The sequence below is a fragment of the Mus pahari genome, chromosome 5, assembly GCF_900095145.1.
Source record: "Mus pahari chromosome 5, PAHARI_EIJ_v1.1, whole genome shotgun sequence".
Classification (NCBI taxonomy): domain Eukaryota; kingdom Metazoa; phylum Chordata; class Mammalia; order Rodentia; family Muridae; genus Mus; species Mus pahari.
In genome coordinates, this window is record NC_034594.1 from 147,687,719 (window position 1) to 147,702,095 (window position 14,377).

The 14,377-nt window shown below is 40.2% G+C and overlaps 1 protein-coding gene across 11 annotated transcripts in view; it reads right to left on the reverse strand.

Annotated features, from left to right (window-relative positions):
- Window positions 1-14,377, reverse strand: part of Rgs7 (regulator of G protein signaling 7) — a 400,387-nt gene that overhangs the window by 177,254 nt on the left and 208,756 nt on the right. For all 11 annotated transcript variants that reach the window (XM_029538601.1, XM_021197429.2, XM_021197428.2 and 8 more), the window contains one exon: window positions 13,278-13,374. In XM_029538601.1, coding sequence (XP_029394461.1) covers window positions 13,278-13,374 — 97 coding nt within the window. The remainder of the gene's footprint in view (window positions 1-13,277; window positions 13,375-14,377) is intronic.

Sequence of the window (14,377 nt, forward strand, 5' to 3'; positions counted from 1 at the left end):
AGTCGTCTTTTTTTCCTAACCAGTGGTCTTTTTCTATCTCTCACCTCTGCGCATTTCTTTTTGTTTCTGTCTGCCTATCTTTCTGCTTCACCACTAATTATACAGAGATATGAAATCATTTTTAAAACATGTTAACATTTGTTGGGGGGAGGGGTAGGAGTTGCATGGATTTTAAATGCAACATAGTCACTGACACAGGAAAAAAAAAGCCTTTTTTTTTTTTTTTTTTAAGAGACAGGGGGCTCATTTATTCTAAGCTGGTCTCAAACTCATGTGGTTGACAGTGGCCTTGAACTTTCTGATATTTCTTTCTCCAATCACCAAGTACTAAGACTACAGGTTTGCATTGCCACACCCAGTTTTTAAATACTTAATAGACCTGATAAACAAGTGAACCAGTGAGTCTTGCTCTGCATTGCACTAGGAACTGGACTAGTGAGAAATTCAGTGAGAAGTATTGACACATCATAGATTCAGGGTCTATGTATTTATGTAATTATACATCTATGTTCCTATGTATGCATCAACATACTTGCATGCCTACCTACCTACCTACTTACCTACCTATGGTCTCTGTGTAGCACTGAATGATGGGATTAAAGGTGTGTGACCAGGCTGGCCTGAAACTCACAGAGATTTATTTTGCTCTGGTCACCAAATGATGGGATTAAAGGTGTAGTACAACAATATGCTGTAGATCCAGACTCTTACTATTGTTCCTGAATTCTATTAGCTTATCAGACCATGAGTGGTAGTGATTCGCTGGATGATGCGGATGCCAGAAGTTTCTATATACACATAAAATGTGCTTTGTTGAAAAACTACAGGGGGCTTGCAGCAACGTTTATTACTTTAGGCTTTTTAAAGACATTTACATTGATAAGATAAAATGCAAAGAGGGGGTTGGGGTACCTTTGGTGGGCCGTGCCAAGGTGAGCCCTTGAGAAATAAGCCATGTAACAGATTTAGTGTAAGTAGCTTATTAGGGAAGGAGAGAGTGAGAGGGTGACTCAGAGTGGGGACAAGAGGGAGAGCTAGAGGCAGATAGACAGGAACAGAGAGGGAGAGGGAGAGGGAGAGGGAGAGGGGGAGGGAGGGTGAGGGAGAGAGGGAGGAAGAGGGAAAGAAGAGAAGGGAAGAGAAAAGAAATCAATCTCCTAACTTATTTGTGTCTCTACAGTTAGACACAGACTCCATGTATTTTGTGTTTGAAGGAAGAACATTTGTCCTTAACCTCTGTTGTATGTAAGATTTCAGTCTGAATCTTGATATTCTTGGTCAGTTATGTTCTTTGATGTAAGAAATAAAGAGAAAAATATTGCTGTTCAAAGAAGTCCAATTTAAAGAAAGGGTGGAGCTTTCAAAGTTTTTCCCCCCCTTAGCACTGGGAATTGAGTCATGGGCCTTGAGCTTGTTTAGCAAGTGTCCTACTAACAAGCTGTCTCCTGACCCTTCTTTTTACTTTTTATTTTCAGACAGTTTCCGCAAGTTACTATGCTTGTCCTGAACTTGCCACAACCCCGCACTCGGACAGGCAGAGATGGGAAAAAACAACACGAATGAACGAACGCCAAGGAAGGTTACTTCAACAACTCTCCTCTTATCTCTGGCTCATCCTGTTTTTGTTTTTTTATCAGTTCTCTGCCTCTTATCCCTCCCCCCTCTCCTGGATCCAATCAGTGTTCAGCTAGACGTGCATGCAGGCAGGGCACGTGGTGATAGGCCAGTGACTCATCAGGGGGACAGCACAGGATCTTACAAGTGCGCAGGTTCAGGTTCTTGGTAAACAGGGATCTTCCTCCCCATCCCCTCGAGTAGTGGGAATCACAGCTCCACATTAAACTTGCCATTTTGTTAGCACAGTAAAAATCACGCTCTGAGTCACCAATTTTGCAAGCCTCCAGCTAAGTAGCATGGTCGCCCTTGGAGTTCATGTACACAGACAGCTAGTGACAAAACTAGGAGAATATCCAATATTCTAAAACGTAAGTGAAACGCAAACATCAAAACTTAAATTGGGGTGACAGAATTCTGAAGGGACTTGAAATTTTTGTTCGATTTCCTGATTGTCCACCATGAAACCCCCCACAAGGCAGCAACGCAGAAGGAACCACAGTCGTGGTCATTTCCTCTGCTGAGAGGAAAGCCCAAGGCGGCACAGCAGAGCCTGTTCAGGCAAAGTGCTCTTTACAAACTCAACCAATAGGAAACGAAATCTGCTCAGGATGCATCAAAATGTGTCCGATTTTTTTACATTATCAACACTGTCTGCATACGAGGCACTGAGAACTAAAGAGATGAACATTACTGCTCTTCAGGTACCAAAATCAAGTCACCCATCATCCATGGGGGACAAAAGCCAGATAAAACCAATTCAGTGATGAACAGAGCTACCAAAAAAATATGAAAAGAATCAAAATGGTTAGTGTTGCCTGAGTCTTCCATCCTGCCTGGTGTCCCCTTTAGACTCAGGGAGCAGGTGAGACTGTGGCAACAAACTCCTTTATTAATTCTCCACCGACATCCCAGTGGTCCCAAGCAAGCATTTCGTCTAAGTGGCAGTTGCCAATTGGGTGCCACTGGGTGCATCACCAATCTCTAGGCTCTCAGGTAGGCTTCAGTTTGGCCTTCGGGCAGAAGTTGCATCCATGGCTGCATGGTCCCACACCATTTTGTGGAAGCAGTCATTGCCTTAGAAGTTGGGCCTGCTGTTTCTCCTATAGATTAGAGCAAGTTAGCCTTGGAAGGGGCCTGGTGGCTGTGGTTATTCCAACAGTGATTAGAAAAGGTATCTTTGGAGCCCTTCTCCATGTGTTCAGAGACACAGTGAGATCCATGAAGAGAAAACTGTACACACAGTTTCATATGTTCACATGCTCTTGAGGTACAGGGTGCTCTAGTTTGCTATTTCACAGAAATGTGTTCTTATTAACAACACTGTCATCAACAATACTTACTTGCTTTTACAACACCAAAGAGTCCGTGGGAACCTAGCTAACATATGGTTCTCTCCTCAGAAGACAGCAGTGCTAAGATGGCAAATGGGAGAAGTAGACACCCTCCCTCAAGATCTCGTCAGTAGCATTGCAGTAGCAACTTGATAGTTACAGGATTTAAAGAAGTCTCTCATCAACAAACAGAGTGTGTTTCCATATCTGTTGCTTTATGGAAAAGTTATCATTCCTGATATTTCCAGAGTAGATCAGTACACAATGAAAAGGGAATACATCAACATCAGGGAAATCCTCTAAAACAGAATTTCTGACTTGTTATATTCTCACAGTAATGTTCCAGATGGCTTAATCCATCAGGACTGACATCATAAGCATTATCCGTAAGTACTGACGTCATAATAGAGAAATTCATTCACAAAGTCATAATGTGCATTTCAGGGGATGTTCGGTCCACATGTAACGGTATAAAACTAATGACGAGCTAAGAGAGCAGTTAGCAAGGCTCTCACCCACTACGAGAGTCCTGCTTAGATGGATATCTGTCGGAAGGAATAAAAGATAACATGCATGAAAGAGTGTTAAAGGCTAGGAGGCATCTCAAGATCATGGGCACGGCTATAATTAAATGAAAGCCACAGTTAGGGGTTGAACAGATCTCCTTTCTCGTCGCTCAGTCCTCTTGGCAGCACTCTTGGTTAGACGCTGTTCAGACCCCCAGACAGGAAGTGATAACCACAGAGCAAGACAAGAAAGTCCCTGAGGTGATCAGCTCTCTGCTCCAATTTATTAAGAATAGCAGGGAATATGTGCTGAGGTACAAGCAGGAACTGAGGAGAATCGGACAGGGGAAAATGAAATTGTCATTGTCCCCAACAAGTGCCTGGCTTTATGGAAATAAGAGCTAGACCACTATGCTATGTTGGCCACAATTGGCATCTTCCCCACAGTGGCAATAATATTAAGTTGGGCACAGCATGCAGACGCAACTACAGAACATACACACTGGCTGACATTGACAAAGTGACTCTGATATCATTACAAGGAGTCAGAAAAGACTGACAAAAAAAAAAAAAACACGTTAGCTGCTTTAAAAAAAATAAACTGATTAATCCCAGCACTTGGGAGGCAGAGGCAGGTGAATTTCTGAGTTCGAGGACAGCCTGGTCTACAGAGTGAGCTCCAGGACAGCCAAGGCTACCCAGAGAAACCCTGTCTTGAAAAACCAAAAACCAAAAAACAAAAAAAAAAACAAAAAACAACAACAACAACAACAAAACAAAAACTGAATAATATATCTTGTTGTTTTTTTTTTTAAAGGAATTTAACAATGCTTTCTAGTTAATAAGAAAACATTGTTTCAGATGCCACCCTGCATCCACTATAGGTAATTTGTTGGCCTGGCAACAGATTAACTATCTAGGAGTAATAGGATCGTTACATCCAACCTAACCTCAGGATGGTAATATAGTCATTATTCGAATTGGTAATGACAGCAGAGATCAAGTTTCTATTCCCTGATGGTTTTTACATTTTACATTCACACTAGTTAGGAATATTGAATTGTTTAGTGATGTAATAAAAATAGGCATACTACTCAAGCCCCCCATTTTCCCTGCTCATATCTCCTTATTAGTAATTATTTTAAATGGCTTTTTAAACTGTGTATATTGTACGACATCATCGGTAACATGTTCTATCTTTTAATTAATTTGACTACCTAAATGGTTAATATCGCTTTTTAATGTCCAAAAGCTGTCTTTTCAAGGGTTCACTTACACAGGAATATATCAAGCTCTATTACACTCAGCCTTCATATTTAATTAAAATACAGCACAAACTGCTCCTTTTTTGTTAAATTTTGAGATTTTAATATGATTACAATATTTTGCCCTTCCATTTCTTCCTGCCAGGCCCTCCCATATACCTCTCTGCTCTGCCCTTCAAAAGCACAACCTGATTTTTCATTAAATGTTCTTACATGTGTGTGTGTGTGTGTGTGTGTGTGTGTGTGTGTGTGTATAACATATATATTACATATTTAACACACATATAATATATATATATATATACATACATACATATATAATGGAAACTGAGAACTTCAGTTCACTTTCTGCTTACAGTGGAAACAGAATAACTTCCAAGTCAACCCACAGAAGGCAATGGAGTTCTTCCAACAGTGAAGCCTGTTGTCTGGTTCTATAGAGTAAGGAAATTTTTGAATGTCAGGGGCATGAATTATTACCAGAACACTAGCTCAGCAAGCATGTTTCTTCTGAGGCTAGGTTAATCTAAAGGATGGCGGTGGTCAATGTGTCTAGAGGTATTAGCAGAGGTTTGGCCAAGTCTTGATTTTAAGCTTCTACTTCATGAACACATCAATAATGTTTCCTTTTGTTCTCACAGCACACAGATCCTGGTGTAATTTGAAGGAAAAATAAATGTTTATTCTATGTAATTAAGAGGTCTTTATTCTTCTGTGCTCCTTGAATCTCCGAGTGAACTCAGCCAAGCAACATTATCCACCTGAACAGGGAAACATTCCCAGAGCAAACACGTTTGCTTCTGTTCCTGTTCTACTAAGTTACATCCCTTCAATTTCTAACCAACTATAGCACCAAGACAGATCCTCGTCTACTTCCTAAGTTATAGATATCTATGCTCACAAGGCCTGTGTGTTGCAGACTTATGAGTCTTGCATTTTGCCAAACATTGATCCTGATTATTCCAGGAGAGACTAACATTAAACATTATTTTCCCTTATCACTTTCATAAAGAAAATGTATCTGAGTACATTGACATCATGGCATGTTAGTTCTAACAGTGTAAACATAGGTGTAACTGTTGCTAGTGTCCCTCTCTTAATTCACCTGCCTTATCCCCTACCCCATTCCTGCCATTGAGCTATTATGAAGTCTTATGTAACACATCAAGGCTCTTATGCATTTTTAAAACTTTCACTGCCTTACCTCAGATCAGGCCTCTATAATCTCTGCTCCAATTATAAGCCACAAGCTGATATTCTCTATCCTTCTTTTTAAGAGCAAGCTATTTTAAACATCAATAACACTATTTCCCTGATCTAAACAGAGCCAAGGGTTTATCTCAGCAGAGGGCAGTTGCTTAGAATGCTCAAGATGTTGAACTTAATCTGTAACACCATGATGAAAGGCGTCTTGTCCTTGTTAGAGTGACCAGTTGATGGCTCAGACCTGTGGGTATATAGACAGCACTGATTGTACAAATTGGGGTGTGTGTGTGTGTGTGTGTGTGTGCGTGTGCGTGTGCGTGTGCGTGTGTGTGTGTGTGTGTGTGTGTGCGTGTAGCTATGAAGTTGGGAGATGTCTTGGGAGTGGAGAAAACCAGGAGGAAATGGAGCAAGGGAGTAGAGAATAAATGATTGAAATATATTGTATACATATAAAAAACTCAAAGAATAAATAAAAAATATATTAAAACATGAGTCTCTTCTTATTCTTCTGAAAAAAAAAAAAAAAAAAACCTATCTTCTCAGAATTCCAATTGCTGTCTTCTGTCTTCCCTCCTTAAACTCATGAAGTCCATGTACTCTGCAAATACACCATCTTTTCAGAAAGGTTACTGCAGAGTGATGTGTGGACTTACAGGCATCTGGCCTTACCTAAAGGCTTCCCTTCAATCCAGATGAGGCTAATTCATACTTTGCAAAAACTCTAAGGTAACTGGTACCTTTACTAAACAATGTCTTTGACCCTAGAAGCCCTGGCAGGACTCTATAAGCTTCTACCTCAAGGTTGTAGAAAGCCCCTCCCTCTCATTATATTCTGACTAGAATATGATCGTTGTCTCATGGTCAGAGACTATGTCTTCTTTCCTCAAGCCAGAAAAAAAGCTCTTCCAATGCCATAAACACCCAAGTCATGTATAATTTATGATTACCAGGGAAGATTCTACAATCCCGAGGCTTAGTCAGCTTCAAATACCATTGTCTAAAACCAAGAAACTGGTGCTTGTGTTTCCGTTTATGTGATAATAGTGTGAAAATGACTTTAGAGAATTTCTGTTCACTCAAATATCATTGAAAAGATTGTACTGGTTTTTTTTACAAGAAGTTCTTTTGTAAAGCTAAATAATTTGCATATGTTGACAAAGCTACACAAACATGAAAGTGTAACCACTTTCTAAATCAGCATGAAAGCAAATGTCCCACTAAAAATGATAATGATGGCTCAGCCAGCTAACAGATAGCTAATGACCACCTCCTATGCTGGATGCTGACTTGGATGCTGAGATGACAAGAGTGAGCATATGGAGTCTCCCTGTGGTTTAAATGATTGTCAAGGAGAAAGACATTTCCAACTGCTACTGTGAACGCATGCATAATTCCTAGATGGAATAAAGAACTCTGAGGAAAAGGAGCATGGCGTTAGGAGAAGATTCAAGAAAGGAAATGAGTGTAGATAGGAAGAGATGATGTGTGAGCAGAGCAAATGGGGGAAGGGCAGGAAGTATTTCAAACAGAAAAACATGATGACAGGAAATATCCACACCAAGATAAAGTGAGATGAATACAGAACTGGACAGTGATTTCTATACCTAAGCACCACTACGAAATAGAGTCCTAGAGTTCAATAATGGCATGTTGTTCAAGGATGAAGGGAAACAGAATATACTGCCCCCCCCCCAAAAACACTTTGGGGCACTGAAAATTTGAGATTAACACAACTGAGAAACAGAAGATACAGGCTTCCTGCTTCTGCCCTTTGTACTTAAGACAAAGCATATCTACACCGTAAGAAAGATACTTCCTGGTGCCAGTAAAAAGAACGTATGCTTTCAGCTACGATGAAGCATGGGTATCAAGTGAGCTTGCACAAACAAAACTGATTAAAATAACCTCACTGTCTACACAAACATACACACACCTGCCTCCCAATATGACCCCCCATTGATATTCCTACGATTCTCTAGTCTCAGACTCCCTTCCTTATTCTCATCAATTCCCCACAATTTATCATCCTTTGTTAAAAATTTTATCTAAACCTCCAAGTCTAACCGTTAAGAGTTTACATTTCTTCTCTACAAATCCCACCATGCCGTAAACATGCACCAGCTACACCATGGGCCTGTCTCCTGCTAGCCAGTTTTTCTTTGCCTTCGTTGGCTGGCCTTACAGATAAGAGGACAAAGCTTACACCTTGTTGAGGCTTTGGCTTCATCTTAAAATGAAAGAGAGACAATAAATGGCCAGGTTTGAGATTTGAAAATACTGGAGTAACCACGCTGTGTAGAAAGGGAAGATACATGTAAGGTAGACCTTTATTCTGAGCAAAGAACATATTTCACACTAGAGTAGTACTAGAATAAATGGAGACGAGACAAAGTATTTCATGGCTACTCTGAACAAGACATTGACAACACCTGCTGGCAGAGTAGATGGAAGAAGAAGAGGCTGTAGGAAAAGTCGAGGAGATGACAGTTTTTTTTCACGTAATAATCTTTATGATGGCAAGAAATGAGAAGAAGCTAAGGTACAGAAATGAATTTCATTTTGGACTTGTTGCATTTGAGGCTTCATTGAGATCTTCAAGAAGAAATAGTGGAGATTAGATTTTAAAAGTATCAATTATACAAATGTATTAGCACACAAATCATCATTAAAGCCATGAGCACGAGGGGTGTTGCTTTGAGAAAAGAAGTAGAGGGAGAATCCCATCACTAAGTTAGAGTTTCATTTATTCTCCGATAGTCTGCACAAGGGCAGACAGCCTGGGGGACTCTGCCTATGCTAGCTCTACACAACCTTTTCTTTTCCTACTTCTAATTCTCTGAATTTTACACTTATTATATAATGAAAGAGAACTTTAAGAAATCTCTAAATTTTAGAGAAACTAGAGAGATTTATTCAAAGTCATGACAAACTACAGAGAAACAAAGACCAGGTCCCTTTTATAAGCACTGCAAAAGATTTCCATCTGGAGGACCGCAGACTGAAGGATAGATGGAAACATCTGTAGTACCCAGAGTCCTACAAGCAACACTATGTCGTTATCATGCTGAAACAGTATATGCTTTTACTGAGGAAAACTCAAGGCAGAGATCAGAACAGTAATGGTTATCAAAATTGGCACAACAGATTAAATATTAGCATACTGTACAAAAGTGAGCCAAGGGGTTGAACTTCCTGACCCTTCAAATCATTCTCTATGAAACAAACAATAATTACTTTGAATATTGTAAAAAATAAATTACCATATTTAAAGTTTCTAAACATGTAGCAATTTCATAAATTACTAAGTAATATTTATGCCAAAGTCAACATAAAGATAAATTCATCAGTAAAAACAAAACAGAAAATCTTATCCAGGCATGGGGTAGCACTCCTACAACCCTAGCAAGGAGGAAGATTGTAAACATGAGGCCAACCTGGGCATTCATTGAATGACAGAGTCTCATGTAAACAAGCAGAACAGACCTCGGAGGCTTACTCAAACCTGTAAATACATTAGAATACTAAAACAGCAAATATTCCTCTCACTGGGATTTAAGGACCTTTGTGTATTATAAGCTTATTAGGTCTTAACATTCAAGGCATCTGTGGTTATATAAACCAAAAATCTACATTCAAATAATACTCAGTCTTTTTATAATGTAATATATGATCTAAGAAGAAAACACGAAAGTATACTATTTCAATGCCTTGTTAAGCAACAAAGTGCCTATGTTGTCTATTTTGATTCTTTCAAATAGCATGTAGCCAAGATAAAATAGCACGGCTGTAAAATATTATTAGAAAAAGTAAATGCTTTTAAAATGTGAAACACTTATTTCCTCTAATATTAATAAACCTTTCAGCTCTATTTGGGATGTTGATCTCTATTGCACTTACTTTCAGACTCTAATATAAAGCATTTTTGACAGATAGCAGGGCCGTGGATTGCCTCACTGAAGATTTTAGCTGTGAATGAATAAACTCCCTAAGTTACAGGATATGAATTCTAGGGAAATGGTTTCCATGCATGTGACTTATGAAACTCATTTAAAGAAAATGCTCCATAAAACCTACAGGCATGACTTTAACTCTATAGTTATCTTTTCCAGTTTGCAGATACCCTGGTACAAATTTGAGTGAACATTTAATAAACCTTGCTCGGGAATATTTGAATTTCATTTTTCATTTTATATTGTGATGGGCTATTTATAGCCAGATATAGGTTTCCTTACTTGACCTGGGAGGATCTGAGGCAAAAATCCCTCAGGGACACCCAGAAGTCATTTCTTAGGTACTGTCTCAGAATTTGTGTCTCAAGTGTCCCCTAAGCATTCTACTACATTTATATCCAGTGCTCACACACACCAAATTAAGACAATAAAACACAGGCCGAGAGATGCTTGGTGTGTAAAAGACTTGTAGCATGAGCATGAGGCTCTTAATTCGGGTCCCTGAAATCCACAGAAAATATCCATGGAAGTGGCAGGCTTGTCACCCTAATGTTAGAGAGATGGCGACAGACAGATTCTAGGCGCTTATCAGTCAGTCAACCCAGCTGGAACTTGGAGCTCTAGGTTCAGGAAGACACTTTACCTCAGAAAATTAACATGGACAAGCAAGCAATTTAAAAAGGCATATATACATCAGTATACACCTATGTACACCACAGGCTAAAATAATCACTCATATCTGTGGCTGTGGCAGTATGAGAGATGACTCTCATGATAGCTATACTTTCTTTTTTTAAATGTATATTTTATTATTATTATCATTATTATTTTCTTTATTTACATTTCAAATGCTATCCCGAAAGTTCCCTATACCCCCCCCGCCCCTGCTCCCCTACCCACCCACTCCCACTTCTTGGCCCAGGCCTTCCCTTGTGCTGGGTCATATAAAGTTTGCAAGACCAAGGGGCCTCTCTTCCCAATGATGACTGATTAGACCGTCTTCTGGTACATATGCAGCTAGAGACACGAGCTCAGGGGGTACTGGTTAATTCATATTGTTGTTCCACCTATAGGGTTGCAGACCCCTTCAGCTCCTTGGGTACTTTCTCTAGCTCCTCTATTGGGGGCCCTGTGTTCCATCCAATAGCTGACTGTGAGCATCCACTTCTGTGTTTGCCAGGCACTGGCATAGCCTCACAAAAGACAGCTATATCAGGGTCCTTTCCTACAACAGGGTGTATTCCCAAGCTCTATACCCAAGCCCACTTTTCCATTAACACAACCATGCTCTTAGTGAAGATGTCTTCCAGTAACTTGTTAGGGAGGAATTTGCTAAATATGAAGAACTTGCTCAGTAATTTTAGAACCCAGTAAAATGGATAAATTTTACAACTAAAGAATGTAAAACTAAGAGACAGGCAATATTCCAGCACAAAATTCCTATTGGGGGCTTTTTATGTTCCAGGTGCACAGTGTCTTCTTGTTATCTTCATCATCTTCTGTTAACCAAACTTAAAAATATTATTGTAAGAAAGCTAGAAAGGCAAGGATGTAGGTAGGACTACTGTGAGTTGAGCAAGGTTAGTTTACAAGATAATGAAAATGGAATTTTCTAGAAAAGTTCAACATTCTAAAGGCATTCATTACTGGTTTGTTTTTATATGGGATTAGGCAAGAAAGGGTGGAAGAGTGGATGGGTAAAGAATGGAGAAGGGGAAGAGAATAAGGGAGAGGGAACGTTTAAGGTAGTTTTCATAAGGATTCTCTGAACTGTTGAAAAAGATACATCTTAATAATAGAATATTCCGAAGTAGACTGATGGGGATAGTGTTGATAGCATCAAGTTTCGGGTGTAGAAAGGAAGGACAAGACACTAGGTAGACATGAAAAGAAAGGAAGGGGTACCCTGTGTTACTAGGGACATGTCACTCTTCTGGCGCTCTCACAAGACTGAGGCCCCTCTTTTCTCTCTGAGACTAACAGCTGTCACACCCCAATACCAGAGCCTGCTTGGGTGCCCCTTCAGTGTTCAGTCTTGCTCTTGTCCAGTGTTCCCACTTCCTGATCACGGCCTTCCCTTGCTTGACCCTGCTTTAAGAGGAAGCATGCTCAGCTTTTGCACAGGGTCCTGCCATGCACCCTCCCACTCAAGCCTGAGTCTCATAATGGCTACGTCTCAGGCTTTGGTTGATGTGGGGTCAACTGCTTCTTTCCTAGCCAGGCTGAGTCATGCCTATTCTACTCGGGCCTCCACGACTGGGTCTGCCAGAGGCTCATGAAGTCAGTGCACACATTTTTAGCTGGATACTGTCCATTCTTTCTCTTTGGTTTTACACCATTTCCAATGATACTCATAGTCTCCTATTTCCGAAAAGGAATCTCTACTTCTCTGGTCATGGTCACAAGATAAAGACAAAAATGATCTGTGTCCTCTCTTATCCTACATGCCCAGTTACAAAATTCTCTTACATTTCCTTGCGTTCAATCCCTAGGTGTTAAAGACTTAGTCTACAGATGTTTCCTAAAAGAGCCATACCCACACATCTTAGCATGCATTTCTTTTTCAGTATGTGCACATATGTAGGCATGTGCATGCAGATACATGAGAGTGTGCTTGTATAGTCCCCATGTTATCCCTCAGGAGCATTTTTTCACTATTCTCCACCTTTAGCAGAGTCTATTACTGAACTTGAAGCTCATTATTAGGCCAGATTAGCTGGCGAGTGTATTCGGGAATTTTCCCATCACTATTTCATCCCTCCCTCTCCAGGGCTAGTATTCCCCATCATGTCCAACTTTTGACATGGGTTACATAGAGCCAAAATTGACTCCTGAGTCATGTATGATAGGCCCTTTACAGACACAGCCATCTCCCCAAGCCCCTCACCATGACATTATATAAAAATATTTAAAGCTCTTTGTCATACCTATTTGTCAGAATCTGAGTCCTGTGCTTAGCTTTTAAAGAACCGCATTATGGCCACAACCATTCCTGCATGGTTGCCTGCTTGCTCCGTGCCATTTCCCAGCTCGTAGACACAGCTGAAGTGACTATGTCCTCCAGGTGAGGTGACCCTTCCAGATCTTGCCAATTCTGAGCAGTCTGTGCTTCTAGACGCCTTCCCTGACTTCTCCTGGATCATCTCTTACTCTTTCAACCTCCACACCTAGTGTCCATGGCATAGTTTTACATATCATTAATTGTTTTCATATTGATATTTTCTCTTATTTCATATATGTTCATTCTGTCTTTCCAAGTAACTCCATGTTGGGCTATGACTCTTGGTACATACCATGTCTTCCACTCATTTCCAGAGGCTTACAACCATGATGAATGTAGTTTAAAAACCAGTTATGTGACTCATGTGGAAGAAAAGATACCTGTATTGGATGGCCACTTACCGGAGAAGACACTGGGGATCTTGGAAAGGAAGCTTTTGACGGTACGGATGGGAATTCCGTTTTTCTCGTCTTGCATACGTGCTATGACATCTTCCATCTAAAAGATAAAATAAAGAAAACCTTTAGAATGTTGGTTGCAGTTTTTGAGAAAATTGCTTTTCATATATTTTTTGAACACTGGTTATGTCTAATAAAGAATAATTCTATATTATTGCCTCTCTAGAATTTGTTACATTAATATTTTTAAGTGTTACTAACAAGAAGTAAAAAGGAGTAGCGAGCCTTGGGACAGGCTAGTTGAGATGCATCAAAATATTGATAAGGATTTTGTGCTTTGATTATTTATTGCCTTTGACCAGGTTACATACTCTTCTGCTTACAAAGTTATAATAAATAGTGTGTGGTCAGAAAGCACTGTTGGCAAATTCATAGTATCAGAACTGAACTCAATCCAAAAGACAGTGAAGCCTAAAATGTCCTGCGTGGAGTTCCCTTTAAAGAGGGAACTTCTACAGATTTACTTAACACTTGCATTCACCCTGGGATGAAAAACTGAACAGACTAGAAACTGCTGGTTTCTTTTCTTGCCAGTGTAAGAACCACAGACACACACACGTGTGTGTGTGTGTGTGTGTGTGTGTGTGTGTGTGTGTGTGTGTGTGTGTGTGTGTCTGTGTGTCTGTGTGTGTGTATGTGAGAGAGAGTGTCTCTCTGTGTGTAGGTGTGTGTGTGTGTGTGTGTCTGTGTGTCTGTGTGTGTGTATGTGAGAGAGAGACAGAGACAGAGACAGAGACAGAGAGAGAGACAGAGAGAGAGACAGAGAGAGAGACAGAGAGAGGGGGGGGATGAACCTTCTACCAGAGACTCCGCCTAGTGGCAGATTATGCTGTGATCTATTTCTTCCATCTTGTTGGAACACCCTCCCTGGTGTTGTTAAAATATTTTCCTAATTCTAAAAGTCTCCTCCTCACCAAGTCTAAGGTGGGATTTAGTTCTACAGCAAACATTCAAATCAAAGCCTCCGACAGCCTTCTGTGCTTCCCATCTCCGTGACTTAAATCCACACAAGAATCCCCAAGCTGTAGTGTGGGACTTACAGC